This window comes from Enhydra lutris, unplaced genomic scaffold (genome assembly GCF_002288905.1).
Source record: "Enhydra lutris kenyoni isolate GAN:26980312 unplaced genomic scaffold, ASM228890v2 scaffoldscaffold56, whole genome shotgun sequence".
Lineage (NCBI taxonomy): Eukaryota > Metazoa > Chordata > Mammalia > Carnivora > Mustelidae > Enhydra > Enhydra lutris.
In genome coordinates this window covers 10,747,291-10,765,537 of record NW_019154140.1, presented here as the reverse complement: position 1 = coordinate 10,765,537, position 18,247 = coordinate 10,747,291, and the positions used below count along the sequence as shown (strand labels likewise).

The 18,247-nt window shown below is 48.6% G+C and overlaps 1 protein-coding gene across 2 annotated transcripts; it reads left to right on the top strand.

The window, feature by feature from the left end:
• Nucleotides 1-6,579: 6,579 nt before the first annotated feature.
• On the top strand, nucleotides 6,580-17,989 carry LOC111157797 (keratin, type II cytoskeletal 72). Of its 2 annotated transcripts, XM_022519451.1 has the most exons (9): nucleotides 6,580-7,041; nucleotides 8,616-8,830; nucleotides 11,600-11,660; nucleotides 12,037-12,132; nucleotides 12,827-12,991; nucleotides 13,606-13,731; nucleotides 16,168-16,388; nucleotides 17,027-17,061; nucleotides 17,799-17,989. In XM_022519451.1, the coding sequence occupies exons 1-9, from the start codon at nucleotides 6,580-6,582 to the stop codon at nucleotides 17,987-17,989; spliced, it is 1,572 nt and encodes a 523-aa protein (XP_022375159.1). The 2 variants fall into 2 exon arrangements, with proteins under 2 accessions (XP_022375159.1, XP_022375161.1); XM_022519453.1 differs by lacking the exon at nucleotides 13,606-13,731.
• Nucleotides 17,990-18,247: the final 258 nt, after the last annotated feature.

The window sequence follows — 18,247 nt, the reverse complement described above, 5'->3', positions numbered from 1 at the left end:
TACAGAGATATATAAATCTGGTCCACTGCCCGGATGGTGACATAACCATAAGAAATGTTAACTGTAACATGGAGAGATACTGGCAACCAAAGAAGATACAGAGACAGCAAAGAGGAGAGTAGGAGCTCCAGGGAGGTCAGGGGAAGCAACAGGTGCAGAGTCATTACAGGATGGAGTTTACAGGCAGACAAGAGGAGGGGGTGGGCATTGTGGTCAGAGGCACTAGCATGGTGAAAACAGGTCTGATTGCTGGAGTGTGAAGTTACAGGTTGGAAGAGGCCCAGCAGGTGGAGAGGGAGGGAGCAGAGGCGTCTGGGGCTGGGGAGGCAGGTGGCAGCCACATCATAGAGGTCCTTTCAATCTTTTATGAGGTGGAACCTCTCGATCTCAGCTCAGGTCTTTATCTCAGGGTCGTGAGTTCAAGCCCCAGGTTGGACTCCATGCTGGGTGTGGAGGCTACTTTAAAAAAAAAAAATCTGCTATGAAGCTGGGATTTTATGTTGTAGTTTCTTGGGAGAAGCCAACATCTTGGGTGTCAGAGGAACCCAGGTTTGGGTCCTCCTCTGCCATTCACTAACTGTTCAACTTAGGAAAAATACTTCTGCTCCATGAGGCTCAGATTCTTTATCTGTAAAAAGTTAATAATAGAAGTTCCTGCATAAACTTGTGAGATTGAAAATTAAATGAGAAGTAATTTTATTAAAATTAATTAAAGTTAATGATTTTTAATAATAATTTTTTTAAGATTTTATTTTTATTTATTTGGAAGACAGAGATCACAAGCAGGCAGAGAGACAGGCAGAGGGAGAGGAAGGGAAGCGGGCTCCCTGCTGAGCAGATAGCTGGACTCGGGGCTCCATCCCAGGACCCTGGGATCATGACCTGAGCTGAAGGCAGAGGCTTTATCCCACTGAGCCACCCAGGAGCCCCTTGAATAATAATTTAAATAAATTAGATATATTTAAATTTATTTAAATAATAAATTTAAATTTAATATAAATATTAAATTTACAAATGAATAAAATAAAAATTAATATAAACAATAAATTCAAATTTATTTAAATAATAAATTAAATTATATAAAAATTAAATAAATAATATTTATTTAATAAATAATTTGATTAATAATTATTAATTATTAGAATTAAATAAGAATTAAATTTAACAAAAGAGTGCATGAGAACTTTTTAATTCAGTGCCTGCTGCATAGTATATGCTCAAGATAGTTACTGTTATATCAGTGTTATTATTAACTCTCTTAGTATTACTAGGATAGATGAGTCTTTCAGAAAGCCTAAGGGAGACGTGAGATAGAGAAGGTCTATTAGCCATCAGATTATTTGATGTACAGGAACTCAAGAGAAAAAGCATTGGCTATTAAGAGATACTTCTACCTTCCGACTTGTATCCTTGGATCCAGAACATTAACATTGACGGCCTCAAAGGACAAACCCTGAAGTCTGAGTGGCTTAACTTAATGCAACAGAGGTCCACTTTGCACTCACAGTCCATGGTGGATCTGGGCAGCTCTCCCATGTGGCTCTCCCAGCGCATGTCTCACAGACCTACATGCTTTTTGCTTGCAGCCCTGACACACAGGACACGTGGCCTCCAACGTTACTGGGACAGGGGAAAAGAGAGAAGAAGGAGACTCATGGGCTGCTAACTGCCTCATCCTAGAATCAACACGCGTCAATGCCCCTCACATTTAACTGGCCAACATGGCCCCAAGCCCTTACCAATCCCCCAGGGAGGCTGGGAAATGAGGAGGAGAGGGAGGATACTTGATAAGCCCTGGAAGTCTCTGGCACAGCCTTCCTCAGTGTAGATCCCCAACATCAGTCACCAGCCAGAGAATTCTTTCCCCCTGAGCCGTGCTGGGATGGGGCTGGCACAGGAGCTCTGGTCCAAGCAAACAACCTGACTTTGGCTTTAACAGTGTAATACTGGGCACAGTGCCATAGGCTAGGTCAGGCCACACACCACAGTAATTATATTTCATTTGCCTTCGTGTTTTTAAGGAGATATTGTAAGTCTTCTGGATTTGGGAAATGTTAGTCTATCTAATGGTGAAATAGAGAGAACTTGTTCTGTGTCTCTCTCTTTTAAAAAAAAAAAGATTTAATTTATTTATTTGACAGATAGAGATCACAAGTAGGCAGAGAGGCAGGCAGGGAGTGGGGAAGCAGGTTCCCTGCTGAGCAGAGAGCCCGATGCAGGGTTTGATTCCAGGACACTGGGATCATGACCTGAGCCGAAGGCAGAGGCTTTAACCCACTGAGCCACACAGGCGCCCCTGTTCTGTGTCTCTTAAAGTACATTCCTTGAAACCCCGGTTCCTATAAGATATATTTGGCCAAAAAGAGGGCTCTATGATCAAACAAAGGTTTGGAAGACACTGGATTTTTTTTTTTTTAACAATAACAGTTAGTTTATTTCTGATACTAAAGTCAGCCTACCTCTCCTTTCTTCTCTAGTTTTATTTATTTATTTATTGGTCTTTACCAAAACTTCTCTAGTTTTATTTATTTATTTGAGAGACAGACAGACAGATAGAGATAGAGAGAGCATGAGTAGGGAGGAGAGGGAGAAGCAGACTCCTACCAAGCAGGGACCAAGCAGCCCAATGTGGGACTTGATCCCATGACCCTGAGATCATGATCTGAGCTGAAGGCAGACGCTTAACTGACTGAGCCACCCAGGTGCCCCTGTAGTTGTTATTTATTTTATTTTTTAAAATTTTTATTTATTTTTTACATTTCTTTTCAGTGTTTCAAAATTCATTGTTTATGGACCACACCCAGTGCTCCATGCAATATGTGCCCTCCTTAATACCCACCACCAGGCTCACCTAACCACCCAGCCCCTTTTCCTCCAAAACCCTCAGCTTGTTTCTCAGACTCCACAGTTTCTCATGGTTCGTCTTCCCCTCTGATTTCCCCCAATTCACTTTTCCTTTCCTTCTCTTAATGTCCTCCATGTTTTTCTTATACTCCACAAGTAATCAAAACCATATGATAATTGACTCTCTCTGCTTGACTTATTTCACTCAGCATAATCTCTTCCAGTCCCATCCATGTTGATACAAAAGTTGAGTATTCATCTTTTCTGATGGAGGCATAATACTCCTTTGTATATATGGACCACATCTTCTTTATCCATTCATCTGTTGAAGGGCACCTTGGCTCTTTCCATAGTTTGCAACTGTGGCCATTGCTGCTATGTACACTGGGGTACAGATGGCTCTTCTTTTTACTACATCAGTATCTGTGGGGTAAATACACAGTAGCGCAATTGCAGGGTCATAGGGAAGCTCTATTTTTAATTTCTTAAGGAATCTCCACACTGTTTTCCAAAGTGGCTGCACCAACTTGCATTCCTACCAACAGTGTAAGAGGATTCCCCTTTCTCCACATCCTCTCCAACATTTGTTTACTGTCTTGTTAATTTTGGCCATTCTAACTGGTGTAAGGTGGTATCTCAATGTGTTTTTTTTTTTTTAAAGATTTTATTTATTTATTTGACAGAGAGAGATCACAAGCAGGCAGAGAGGCAGGTAGAGAGAGAGGAGGAAGCAGGCTCCCTGCTGAGCAGAGAGCCCAATGTGGGGCTCGATCCCAGGACCCTGAGATCATGACCTGAGCCGAAGGCAGCGGCTTAACCCACTGAGCCACCCAGGCGCCCCCTCAATGTGGTTTTAATTTGAATCTCACTGATGGCTAATGATGATGAACCCCAAAGAAAACATACAAATGGCTAAGAGACACATGAAAAAAATGTAGTTGTTTTTTAAATAACTCACCTGTAGAAACACTATATGCTCATATGAGAAAATTCAGAAATATTAAAAAGTAGGAAAAAACCCTCATTTTTTAATGATCTAATTTCCAGTCACCGTCTTTGGAAAGCACTGAGTTTTGTAGCATCCTTTAGAGCAGCTTTCCTAAGTGTCCACAGTGACAGATCTAAAAAGCATGGCAATGTGATGCTGGCTTCATCTTTTTTTTTTTTTTTTAACCCAACAGGGAATCCATCCCCACACTTTTTTTCCTACATGATACCTATTAATCTCCTAAGAACCAGTGTTTTAGGGCAAACAAGAACCTGTTTAATCACAGCATGTTTGCAAATCCTTGCTTGGAGAAGCCATCTGTCTATCCTTTTTTGTTGAGCTCTGGTTTCAAAGGGTGGTATTTGTTGCTTGTCTCCCAATCCAGGGGCTGCTTTCACCCAGTATTAATGGTGGAGGTAGTCATGAGGCCCAAGATGACACAGGAAGACACTGTCAGAGGCAGTTGCCATGAGAAGCCCTCCTCCCAGGCTTCAGCCACCTTTTGATCTGTCCTGTCCCCATACATCCAACGCCTCTGAAACCTGGACATGCCACTTTGGTCTGTATCTGTAAGAAAGGTGAGCCTGTGGGTTCAGGAATTCCTGATTCATCCAGCCTGTCAACCCCCTCACAGGAAGATAAGAAAAGGTCATCCTTCCTCTTCCTTGATCCTGGGCAGAAGTGGCTTGGTTCTACAGAAATGGGTATCTCAAATTCTTAAGAAGTTTCCAGAAAAAAGAAGACCTCAAAGGCTCCCTTCGAAAGACAATCTTATATAAATTTCTCCTATTTCAGTTGAAATACTTTTCCACTTTTCTATTCTCAATGACCAGAGTTAATAAACTCTCTCCTGTACTTGTGGAAAGAAAACTGGTTAAATTTATGGGTTGTAGGAAGCAATCTCATGAAATAATGGAGAGTACAACCTTGAGTTTCTTGAGGGGCCTGCTGGTTGCCCAGATTCACTGACACTGCCTCTTCCCTATCCAGAGGAAATGGGATATAGGGTCTCCCCTGAGGAAGCATAGAGAGCCCACCATCTTCACACCCAGGATATTCCAGACTCTTCTATCTGTTCATCTGTGGCTGGCGCCATCTCGATCACTCACCGAGGCTTCCCCTCCGCCCCTCCCCCCCAGCCTCACTCCCTGTGGGATAAACACCTTGGTTGTTATTATGCTCTGTTATTGGTTCAGCTGAGGCTGTGTCACTCAGTTACCCTCAGGTGCCACCTGACCACCCCATGAGGGCTCCAAGAGGAGCCCAGGCCCCAGGGTATAACTGGGGGCACAGCGATGAGCCTTGTCTGTTTCACACTCATCCTGAATGTCCGTGGTGCTGAGGCCAGGGCTGAGCATGGGCTGAGCAGGGGAGGGAAGGGTTAATCCAGGCACCTATTAATCTAATGGTGGAAATGGGACACACACCCAGGACTCAGACAGACTGAGAAATAGGAGTGATGAAATAGAATACCACCTGTGTACCAGAAGAGCCGTATGGGAAGGGGCTTTTCTGACAGAAGAGGAGAATTAAAGGCAACTTAAGTTGGAAAAAGGAAAGTGGGTTATATTGGAAAAGATACTTATGAGCTTATTTGGAATGAAGTTCAAGAATCTAGCTCTTGATTTTTCAGACTGGAGGTGTCTTTCTTGGCCCTTCTCAACTTGTTCTTAATACTCAGTCACATTTTGATCCAGAATCAGAAATGCCAGGGCAAAGAATGTACTGATTGGAGGTTCCTTGGATGGGATGGATGATTCTCTTCTGCAATTAAAGAAAAAGAAAAAACTCAAACTCATGTAAGACTGTCTTCCAGACCACCTTCCTGTACCATCTCCTCAGGCCCCCTTCCCTTCTTCCCAGTTAGTATCTCCCTCACTTTTATTTATTTATTATAAATTATATATATATATTATATATTATATATATATAATATATATTATATATATATAATATATATTATATATATATATATTATATATATATTTATTTATTTATTACAGAAATGCTTTTCTGGAGAACCAAAATAACCCCCCTCTGCCCCCCACCACACCCACCCCAGCTCTTGTGACCAGAGCTCTCACTGGCCTGAACTCTGTCCCTGTGTCTGGCCTTCCCCCAACAGACTGAGAATTCCTTGCAGATAAGCCAGATGTCTCTACCCTCTGGGACTTCCTTCCAGTACTCAGGATAGAGCCGTCCTCTTCCGGAAGTCTGGGGGAAGCAGCAGCTAGCTGACAGGCTAAGGATGATTCTCTGGAATATTCTTGATCCTGTTCATGTCCTTCTGAAGCAGAACTGGCCTGGACATCTGCTCCCCTATACCACGCTCCTCCACCTGGTGGGAGGGTGTCTCCCCCCCCCACCCCAGCCAGACCCAGTGGAAGCTTCTACCATAGATCTTGGCCGTGATAACCCTAGTAATTGGAGGGCAGCAAGTGGAGATAAGGTAGCCAAATTATTATAATGCAGGAGGTAAGCAAAGCAAATGCAGGGTTCAGGGCAATTTTATAGGGAATTCATGAGGAGTTCAGGGTGGGAGAGACAAAAATCTCAGGGAGGAGTGTTAATTTCCTAAACGGAGAACCTGAGAGGACCCATGTGGCTAATAGATGTCCCGGACCTACAAATTAGGCTGCCTGCAGCCGGCTATTTAAGGGGTTAGGGGGGAGCGAGGCAGGCCAGCGGAGCCGCCCTCTGCGCCCCTGTCCCACCTCGCATCGCGCTCCGCAGCCCGTCCCCCCAGCATGAGCCGCCAGCTGCACCACCGCCCCGCCGGCGAGCGCACAGGCTTCAGCGGCTGCTCGGCCGTCATCTCGGGACGGGTGAGCACCAGCTCCGCCTCGTTCCGGGCCGGCGTCAAAGGCACCACCGCCTTCGGCTCCAGGAGCCTCTTCAGCCTAGGGGGCGGCCGGCGCCTGGCCTTGTGCGCCGCTGCCGGGCGGGGCGGCGCCTTCGCGCTGGGCCACTGCTCTGGCTCGGGCGGCGGCCGGCTGGGAGGCTTCGTCGGCACCGTCTTCGGCAGCGCCGGGCTGGGACCCGTGTGTCCGTCCGTGTGCCCGCCCGGAGGCATCCCTCAGGTCACCGTCAACAAAAGCCTCCTGGCTCCCCTCAATGTGGAGCTGGACCCGGAGATCCAGAAGGTGCGCTCCCAGGAGCGGGAGCAGATCAAGGCGCTGAACAACAAATTCGCCTCCTTCATCGACAAGGTGGGTCCTCAGATGTCGGTTTGGCCCCCAGCTACCAGTGTGCCCACGGGTACTCCCTCTGCCACTGACAGTTACTTGAAAACTTGGGCGACCTGGTTATCTTTTCTGAGCTTCCCTTTGCTTATCTGTAAAATGGGCAAAACAGTGGCTCTTACCTCACATGATGATGTGAGGATGAACTGGATGTTTATAAAGGGCTTGGAACAGAGCTTCTCACTCACTCTCTCGAGCCCCACCCCATGATTAACAGAAGCCTAATTTTTCCTTCCCGGGCAAGACCCTGGGATGGAAGGGGGTGCACCACAGGCAGGAGACCTATGGAATGACCCTCTGAGAGTTTGCAATATCAGACGAAGAGATGGGGACACATATCTAGGACAGGAGCACCAGAGGGATACTGACCAGGGAGTATCACAGGACATGATGCTTGGTGAAGGGAAAGGACTTAAAAGGTAGGAAGTGGGATGGGGGTATAAGCCAGGAAGGGTTCTGGAGGAGATGAGAGAAAAGGACCAGAAGATGGAAGGGTGGGGCTATTGAGGAGGGCCTGTCAAGTCACATGTGTGGATTTTGTGTGTCTGTGGGGAGGGGGACATGCAGGGTTTAAAAGGGAAGATATTCCTGGTGACTCAGAGGCAGTGACCCCGAAGGATAGAGAGCAGAGAATGAATAGGTTTCTATATCCAAGCCTGGGCAGAAGATCTGGACCATGACTCAAAGGGGACATAATCCAGATAAAAGCTGACATTAGTCAGTGCCTGGTGCTGTCCCAAGGGGTCCTCATATATCACACGTGACCCAAGATTTTGTTATCATTCTGCTTCATGGATGAGGAAACCAAGACAGAGGGAGGCTAAGAAACATGCCCAAGTTGGTAGAAGAGCAACAGCAGATAGTGTTCCTCACCACTGTGCCTGGGAAGAGGAAGGGAGGTGGTTGGAGGTGAGAGGGCAGGAGTAGAAGAAACAGAGCTGCTATCCCAGGGAACAGGGTTCATTTTCCTCTTCAGAGTCTGTTCTTCCCCTCACGTTCCCTTCTCTCCCTAAAGCTAGAGAAAGGGAAGAAGAGGAAGGCTAGTGAGTAGCAGAGAATTGAAGTTTCTGAGTCCAAACGTGTGAGACCTTTTGTCGAGTATGCAGGAACCTTGTAAAGACGTGATAACCCACTTTGAAATGAAAACCAAAGAAACCAGACAACCAAGAGCAACTGAGGTTGCACCTAAGAAAGGACAGGTTAACCACCAAAATTACCTTCCGTCCCATTCCCCCATTACTGTTTCTCCCTTGGTTCCCATCTTTCCTCACTCTGAAAAGCCCAGCATTTATGGCAAAAGAAGCTACCTGCATCATGTGATAACTCTTAAACCTACCCCCTTGATTTCTTTTAGACTGAGTCTTATTTCTTGTCTTGGAGACCCAGATAAGCACGTCCTCATGGCTGAATCCATTCTCTGATGCATCTTGGTCTTTACTGCCTCCTACCATAGGATGACTATCTGATTTTTGGGGCCCTCTCCCCACTGTTGAGAGGCAACAGCGTGGGGATTCTGGGCTCTGACCACCTTTGGGTTCCAGGTGCGGTTCCTGGAGCAGCAAAACCAGGTATTGGAGACCAAGTGGAACCTACTACAGCAGCTGGACCTGAACAATTGCAGGAAGAACCTAGAGCCCATTTATGAGGGCTACATCAGCAACCTGCGGAAACAGCTGGAGACACAGACAGGTGACAGGGTGCGGCTGGACTCAGAGCTGAGGAACATGCAGGACTTGGTGGAGGACTACAAGAAGAGGTGAGTGGAAAGGCAGAGAATCTGCCCCTGGAGGGTCTTGATTACAGATGAGGTTTCGATTTGGAGTCAGCATTTTTGCCTTTTTCAATCCCTTACTATAACATTTGCTATTTCCTTTTCCATAGGGGAGCCGGGGAGATCCAGACAGGTTGAGACTTAGGAAGAGAAAAGATCTATCTAGGGTGGTGCCCTGAATTTCTAGGAAATGGTGTGCCCAACTTTTAACATTGGAAATGGAGAAATGGGTACAAGAGAGTTGTCTCAAAACCAGATGGACAACCCAGATGGCTTTGTAGCTCCTCCTGCGTGAGGTCTTCTGTGGGAGTACCTAGAATGTGAACCATAACACCAATCCCAGAACAAATCCTAAAGCTAAGCAAATAAAAGTTTTGAAAAATTTTTTCATATTGAGGTGTCTCTGTGCTGCTGAATCCCACCATTAAAGAGAAAGATTGAAAATGTACCTGGAACCAGAAATAATTTCTCTTGGATTTGAGCCAGTGAGGAGAGCATGACACATCCTGGCTTAGCATGATCTGATATTTTGGAAGTTTGCTTCCAGGTGCCAGGATTTTTAGGGAAAGATAACTTCTTCCACAATTCAAGGGGATGGAGTTGATCAGAGCTGAGCGATTTCTCTTGTTCCACGTTCAATCTGCCGGGCCATCCCTATTCTGAACTACCCTCAAGTGGAATTCTGTTCTGAGTCCTGAGGGAGGAGGTGGCATGGTCTCTCCCCTCAGAAAACATCCAGATTGTGGGGACAGGCTTGACAAGCACTTTCAGAGAGCCCCCAGGAAGTGAAATGAATACAGTGTGGATTGAGATTGAATGGGATTCAGATGGAAATTGCAGCCTAAATCAATCTCAATCCACATTGTGAATACAGTGTGGAGCAAAATTCTGGAAAAAAAAAGAAGAGGGGGTTTCCAGGCACAGCCCAGATGTCAGGTTGGAGGCCCCCAAAGGTCTTGCTGCCTCTGGAAGGCCAGGTGTTCTGGAAATACCTCTCAGTTGAGCTGATGATGGGTGAGCCTCCTGGTTCTCTGTGGACTTCAGTTTTAATATTTGTAAAATTCAGATACTGACACCTGCCTTACCACCTAAAAGAGCTGTTGAGATGGTAATGCTGTTACTAATGTATTATCATCTCTTTAAAGAACCGAAGTTCTAGGCAAATCTAAGGCATTGTTTCCCTGATGTCACTGGGATCCTAGCTTGACAAGCTTTGTGACCTTGGAAAAGTCTTTGCCTTGCTTTTAAAATTGAGAGATGATAATGATAGGATCTACTTGATAGGGTTGTTGTGGGATGAAATGAAATAAGGAAATGAATTAGGAATTGTTATAAAATCCACCTAGCTGCAAACTAAAGGTGACATCTTGTACAATAGGTTACTGGAAGAACTGGAGATTAAAGTGGTGTAGATGTGATATAATTAATACCTCTGTGCTCTAAGACAAGAAAAATTAACCTACACTTTGTTATGGCTTAACTTTTAATTGTACATCGTAATGTATTTTGTAAATCATGAGTTATTGATAAAGCCAATAGTACTAAAAATGCATTGATTTTCTTTATAAATGTGTATGTGCTCTGGTGTTTAGTCTCTAGAAGTAAATAATGAAAATGTCATTAATAAATGTCATTAATTTGATAGCCATCATGACCAAACTTTTTCTGTGTGTTTTATGAAACAGAAAGGTAAGCTAAAAACTAGTCTGCAACTAGCATACGCTCTTATTTATTAACAGGAGGAAGAAAAATGGAATATTTTCTGAGATAATAGGAGATAATGATAATTATAATAGAAACAACCCTATCATAATATAATTTGATACAAGAAAGTATTCATTTACCTTTTAAATAACACACCTGGAATCTGAGATAAATCATATCAATTGTTTTTCTGTGTGTTCTATCCACTGTAACTAACACAATCTGGCAGTCTCAGAAAATGTTCCAGTTGCATTTTTAAAATAACCCACTTCGTTAACCTATACTGTCATCTGACAAGGCTTTCCCCCCCTTGGCAGCCAGCCGCTTGCCTTAGGAAGGAGTAAGAAGCTGAAAAGGATAGCTCACATGAAAGGATATGGAAAGAAACCAGTTGCTAGCATTAGTTATTTCTTTTCAGGGTTCTATTTCATTTCCCAATGCAAATATCCTGCAATACATTCTTTGACAATAATAAGAGTTGGAATAGTGAGGTCTGTAAGGGATCAATACTCCCATCTCCCCAATCTACAATGTATCTGTGTGAAGAACATCCCGGCCCTATCCAAACATCCTGTTTCTAAGACCTTGCTTCACCTGGAACAGAAATATGTATAAAAAACAAGCAGAACATACAACTCAAAGGTGGGGGTAGTATTTGTTTGGTGTCTGAGAGGTTTTGCGCCCTGGGCTAATGCCCTGTACTAATTAATGTCCCTGTTGGGAGAAGGGGTATCATTCTGCTCTCACAAGGGAGGGGTAGTTGTGAAAGGGATGAAGGATGGTGGAAGCCCATCACAGGTGCGTTCCTGGGCAGAGGCATTGTAGGGTAGGTTACATGTGAACTAAGGAGCTGCACATTGATTCCTTTAAACCTACTCCGGTCAAGGTCCCTTTTGATCATTGTGCATACCCCAGGGGTGCGGGAACTCCAGTGTGTAGGTCACGGCCGTGCAGCTCTTGCACAGCGGTGCTCACTGACTGCTCAGTGAGTGTTTGCAGAACTGAATTATCCCAATGATAATGCCACCGCCTCTCTCTTGCCGCACACAGGTACGAGGTGGAGATTAACAGACGCACAGCTGCTGAGAATGAGTTTGTGGTGCTCAAGAAGGTAAGAGGGAAACAGGGAGGGCTGGAAGAAACCTCGAGGCTCCCTGAGTACCTGACACGGTGGTGTTGGTAGGCTGAGGAAAGGGATTCCGTGGGTCACTCAGTCCCTTGGGCAGGGGTGGCTGCGGTTCTCATTTCCCAGTTCCTCTGTCTGAGTCCCTTTGCCTGGGATGCGTGTTGCTCCCAGAGTCTGCCTGCTTAGAATCCAGACGTTCGGCACACTCCTGGCACGGCCATTGCCCTGCACATTGGTTGGTCTGCTCTCAGCAACTGGGAAGCACAGGGTGAGGGGAGTGGCGAGAGCAGGGAACCTGAGGCTCCTTACAACAGGTAGGGAGGGCAGGGGAAGGCAGCTGGCTCCTCTTTTGGTCCCCCAGGACGTGGACGCCGCCTACATGAACAAGGTGGAGCTCCAGGCCAAGGTGGACTCCCTGACGGATGAGATCAAATTCTTCAAGTGCCTCTATGAAGGGGTAAGGATTCCACGGAGCTCCTGTGTGGCCTGCTCCTCCCATGAGTGGCTCCTGTCCCTTGGCTTGCATGGATGTGTGGACCAAAGGTTGGCAGCTCCGTGCAGCTGATGTTTGCGGAGCAGTGAGGTGGGCTCTGAGGAAGCCACGAAGAAGAAGGGATGATTCCTGTCCCCTAGGAAATCACACTCTGTGGCTGAGCCCTGGGAGAGCAGAGGAAGTTGTAGGGAATTCTGTCCAAGCTGTCAGGGAAGATTCCCGGGGAAGGAGGAGGAAGATCTCAGGGATGCTGAGAAGGGCCTGGCATGCAGCCTGAAGGAGTGGGATGAGCGGTCTGAGCTGGGTCAAGTGAGTAGGGCCTGGAGAAGAAAAGGTGGTTGGCAACTCCAGAAGGGCTCTGTGGGCCACCTAAGGAGATCAGACTTAATTCTACAGATGAAGGGTGGTCATTGCTGCAGAGCGTGGAACAGGGGTGGGAGCAGTCCTGAGTGCAGGATGGAGAGGGGCGTCCCACACTGGGGCTGAAAGCCAGATGCGGGCACCTCGCTCTCGGCAGGCAGCGGTGCTGGCGGGCTCTGCTGAAGGTGGAGTTCAAACACCACGGAAGGGCCGCAAGAGATTTGCCAGGGAGGGTCAGGAGAGGGGCTCCCCTCGTGGAGACCCTCTAAGTGGCTCCACTTCCCTAACTGTTCTCCAGGAGATCACTCAGATGCAGTCCCACATCAGCGACACCTCTGTCATCCTGTCCATGGACAACAACCGGGACCTGGACCTGGACAGCATCATAGATGAGGTCCGTGCCCAGTACGAGGAGATCGCTCTGAAGAGCAAGACCGAGGCTGAGGCGCTGTACCAGACCAAGGTGGGCTGCATGCCAGGTGTGCCGAGGCCCAGGGACCCCAGTTGCCTCTCTCTCCTCATGCCTGACTGCATGCGCTTGTGTGGTGTGTGTACCAGGCTGGGTTGAGACCGCCTTTGTCTTAGAGTTGGGCCTCGTGGAAATGTCTCCCTCTGTGGGGCCGAGAGGTCCTCCACAGTCTCGGCATGTGCTGGGGGCGTATGTGGGCTCAGCCCTCGCCCTGCGGTTGCCCTTGTTGACAGCAGAGGCCACACTAGCCACAACCCTGGGGAGACTCTGATACGGTTTCTGTGCATAATCCATCTATCCTGGCTTTGTTTTGTGTTTCCTGCTTTGTCAAAATGAGGACGGGATATTCTACTTCCACCTAGGGTTTCACATTTGTGAGCCCGAGGATCCTACTGAGCTGGGTCAGGGCTTTCTTGTTGAGAAGAAAAAGGTGGTTCCCCCTACTTCCCTCCCCTCTCCTCCCTCCTCTCCCTCCCTCCTCACTGTGCATTTGTTGCTCAGGCAATGAGAACAACATGTGGTCCCCCTCCCACTCCCCATGTTCAACACCCTTAAGAGGCAAATTCCCAACTGTCCTGGGCTCCTCTTCTCTTGTCCCCCAACCTCAGATCCAAGAGCTGCAGGTCACCGCAGGCCGGCATGGGGATGACCTCAAACTCACCAAGGCTGAGATCTCAGAGCTCAACCGCCTGATCCAGAGGATCCGCTCCGAGATAGGGAATGTGAAGAAGCAGGTGGGTTCCATGAAATGAGTCAGCTAGCGGGTTTATTGCACGCCCAAGGTATGAGACTAAATGTGGAACAACAAGTCATAACCCCTCCTTAGGGCATGTGTAATCCTTCAGGAGGGAACAGCCCGAACCTACATAGAAGGGCGAAGCATTCCACCCACTGTGCAGCCTGCTCCCTAAGGAGCCCGAGTGGCCAGAACGGAATGCAGACCCCAGTGAGGCTTCCTGCAGGAGGTGGGATGCATGGGCGGGAAGGAGAGGGGAAGGAGGAGAAGGAGCCAGCAGGAGCAGTGGGTCCAATGTGGACACCGCATGGCGTGTGTGCAGGGAGGAAAGACACTTACCCCAAGCAGAAGTTCCACGATGGCTGGGATGGCAGGCGGCAGGACATCACTACATAGGACGGGCAGGTTAGGGGCACCTTCAAAGTGGGGCAGTGGAGTTTAGACCGAATGCAGTAAGTTAAAAGGAGCTGTTTGAAGGTTTCACGTGATGAATCCATGCTGGAGGGAGAGCCCAGCCATGGAATTTAGAAGAGGGGAGGAGAGAAAGCCTCCTTCTGTTGGCTTGGCCCAGGGCTCTGCTCTGTGTCTGTCCATCCCCGTGGCTGTGCTGTGTGTGGTGGCCTGGCACTGAGTGACCCCATGACCCTGGGTGCAGTATTGGTCTCACTGATGTTTCTGATGCACGCAAACCCGTGAATTTCCCAGAGTTTGTGGAGGCTGGCACAAAGGCTCTGAGCTTTCCAGACAAGTCAAGTGGCCCTGTCCCCATGCCCTCTTCTTTAGTGGCCTCTCCCTGGCCTGTGTGCGCGTGCACACACACATGCCCCACATGTACATGCAGACTCATGCACATACATCATCTCTGTGCACCAGGCTCATGGTGAGGGGAAGAAAAAAGACCTCTTAAATAAGAACTCATGGTGTTTTCATTTAATTAAGTTCTGCATAAATGAAAGAAAAACACAAGGTGTTTGAGGCCGCCCTCAGTATCCGATTATATTTATCTAATAAAATGTTACATGTTCACGGTTGGGTGAACTTATTACTAGAAAGTGACTTTGTGATCAGAATGCCATCAGGCAGGTCAGGGAAGATGTCCTCCATGGGGAGTCAGTGGGGTTCACTCTTGATTCTTAGGCCCCATCGCAGCTCCTACTGAGGGCCCCCAGCCAAGGTGGTTTCCTGCCCTCTGGCTTTTCCACTGAAAAAGCACCTGCAGACTCTCTTGGCATTCGGTGATCCCAGGATCCATGTGATAATTGTTTCCAAGGGTGCCCAGATTTCATGCCCTCTCACCTCACGCCACTTTCACAAGACCCAAGAGTCTCCCCGATTCACCCTGCAGGACCTCAGTCAGTGAAAAGGAGCAGAGCATGGTTTGATAGAATTCAGGTCACAGAGTGTCTGGCCATCCCTTGAATGATTAGACCTCCACAGTCCCGAGGACGGGACATGGCCATGTGTGGCCAGACAGCTGGGTCCTAGGCATTTCTGCAGAGGCTGTGAACCACTCATCCAAACACTGTGGGTGTTTGCATGGTGGGGGGGTCTGCCTGGCAGAGGGGGAGGCACCGGCTGGGCAACAGCCTAGAATTCTGTCTGGCCTTGGGACCGGCTGCTCTCCTTGGGGTGAAACAAATTTGACTCCAGAGAAAGGGGACACACAAGAAAAGAGAAGCCATATTTAGATCCCACCAAGACTTGGCCAAGTGATGGGAAAAACCTCCCAAGACTTAAAGACTCAAGAAACCCCTGGCACCTTCTCATGGACGTGGCTGAGAGCCCCTTCCCCAGCTTCATACTGCAAGTTACCTTCCCACCTAACAGCGGGTGTCTATAAGCTAGTGAGACCTGTTGTTCACAAAAGTATCTTTTGAGGGTGTTGCCCCATACCAGGATTCTCTATGGAATTTTGGGAGCTAGACTCCGTGTGGCAGGTTTATTGGACAGAAATTTTATTAGTAGTAACCTTATTAGTATCCCCCCCCCCTTTGCTATCTTTCTTTCTCTCTCATTTTTGGTTTTTGTTTTGTTTACAATTTACAGGATCTCTCAAGACAACCTCTACTGTGGGGCAGAATTAAGCTAGTTGCCCCAAAAGTTTTCAAGGGTGGCATCAGAATCTTGTGGCCAGTGTTACAGACCGGGAGGGAGAGGACAGGAGCCACTGGCCCAGGAGGCTCCCCTTCTCAGTGCCTTTCGTCTCTCTCCCAAGGGAGGGAAGGGCCATCTTCATATGACAATGCATGAGTGGAGGTGAACCGTGCCCTGAGTTAGGAGAAGGACAGATTCATCTCTAGCGATGTCCCAAAGTGGAGAAACTAGGAGGACCTTAATGCATTCACTATCAGTCAGGACCAAATGAGAGGGGATGTCTGGGCAGGATCTCAGAACTGTGTTCTGACTCAAAGCGCTGAATGCATTTGCCCCTCAGTGCTCCAACCTGGAGACGTCCATCGCCGATGCCGAGCAGCGGGGCGACTGCGCCCTGAAGGACGCCCGGGCCAAGCTGGACGAGCTGGAGGCCGCCCTGCACCAGGCCAAGGAGGAGCTGGCCCGGATGCTGCGCGAGTACCAGGAGCTCACGAGCACGAAGCTGGCCCTGGACATGGAGATCGCCACCTACCGCAAGCTGCTGGAAGGCGAGGAGTGCAGGTAGGGGGGCCAGATATCTTTTATTTGGAGCAGTTACCTCTTTGCTTTAGGAAGACTGAAGGCAAACAGTTTGGTTCCGTTCAGGTCCTACTGGGTAACACCTTATAGGGAATGGGTTTGACATGGTACAACAGGAAAGACCAAAGTTAGGCTGCAGGAAGGACTGCATTGTCAAAATCCCAAAGAGGAGGTGGGAGAGGAAATATGAACATCAGCAGCTTTGGAGAAACAGAGTCTCCCTGGCCCTTTGTGCTGCATGCTTAGGGAAGTGGGGGGAGGGGCAAGATGGCTTCCAAGAGTCAGCTAAGTGTAAGGTCACTCCGGCAAAGCCTGGGACCCAGCGAGCAGGTGGACTCATTCCTCTTAATTGTGTGAGACCACTGGCATAACAGAGGTGAGCAGGGCCTCCACAATGACCCCACCCATCAGATCACCCAGAGCCACTCTGATGGCTAGAGAAGTGAGCCTTCCCAGCGGACGTCCCACTGGGGTGTGTGTGTAGGGGGAAGGGATGCTTCCTCCCCCCCACACACACACCCCAAGGAAGGATGAGGGGGACAGTGGCACCACTGTGACCCCCTGGAGAGACACCGTCCTGCTTTACAGAGCATTTACCTGCCTTTCCTCTCTCTCTCCAGGATGTCTGGTGAACATCCGAGTTCTGTGAGCATCTGTAAGTACCTACAGGACCAGGTTTGGGTGTGGTCACCTTCCAGAAGTCTGAGCCTCCAATTCCATGACACTAGAGAAGGTTCAGGAAAGAGTCAGGGGCAACAAGAGGGAGCTGGCTTGAATCACCGATGAGAAGCAGTGATGGAGAAAAATAATACCATGAAATACAAAAGTACAGCCTATAGAGAGATCAAAGGATATCTAACAGTGTGTGAATCCAAAGTCTCCTTTAAAATGAGGCTTACTGGCCATGTTGTATTTCTCTTGAGGCCAGACCGAAACCAAGGCTCCAGCTTGCAGTAAGAAGGACCTGGGGAGTTGGAGGGACTGAGGGCGGGCCATAACAGCCTTCTGCAGACTGAAAAGCTAGAGACAGTGCAGGTGCAGAGGGAGGCACTCTCCTGGGAGAGGGGGTGTCGGCCCGCAGCCCCTTCCATGGGGACAGCACCAGGGGCCTCCGTGAAGGGCCTTGGTTCACGTGGCCTGTCCTGTGGGGGGAGGTTCACTGAGAGAGCCCACGAAGGCTCCAAGTCTGATGCTGGTGGAGGGACACAGACTAACGGGAGGTCAAATACATGGGGCCAAATCCTTGAGAAATGATCCGTACTGCCAAAAACCTCCAAGGACACTGAAAGGACCCAGCAGAGGGACTCTGTCCCCACAGGGCAGGCACTGAGGGAGTGGGCCGGGATGCCCCAGAAAGACCCCCAACCCTGCATCTTCTCTCCCCTGTTCCAGCTGTCATCAGCAACACGGGCGCAGGGGCAGGAGGGGCTGGCTTCAGCGTGGGCTTTGGCGCCTCGAGCAGTTACAGCTTCAAGCCAGCGGCCATGGACGTCAAAACCAAAGGCAGCTGTGGCAACGAGTTCAAGGATCCCCTGCCTAAGAGCTCAGGCGGCAGCTGTGCGGCCAGGAAGGCCTCGAGGTGAAGGGCTGGCGGTGACCCTTGGCTCTGTGAGCAGAAAGCCGCAGGGCCCAGCCGCTCCCCCTGCCCCTTCCCTGTCCGGGCCAGGAGGTGCTTCCTCTGTGGCCGCAATCCCCGTGCCATCCCCTAGCCCTGTGGTCCTCCACGCGGTGGATGCTGTGAGGTGGGAAGTCCCATGGGGGGTGCTCCCGGTGACCTCCCCCTTGGCTGTTTTTCACTGGGTCACTGCCCCCAACACAGAGATAACACAGCTATGTGGATG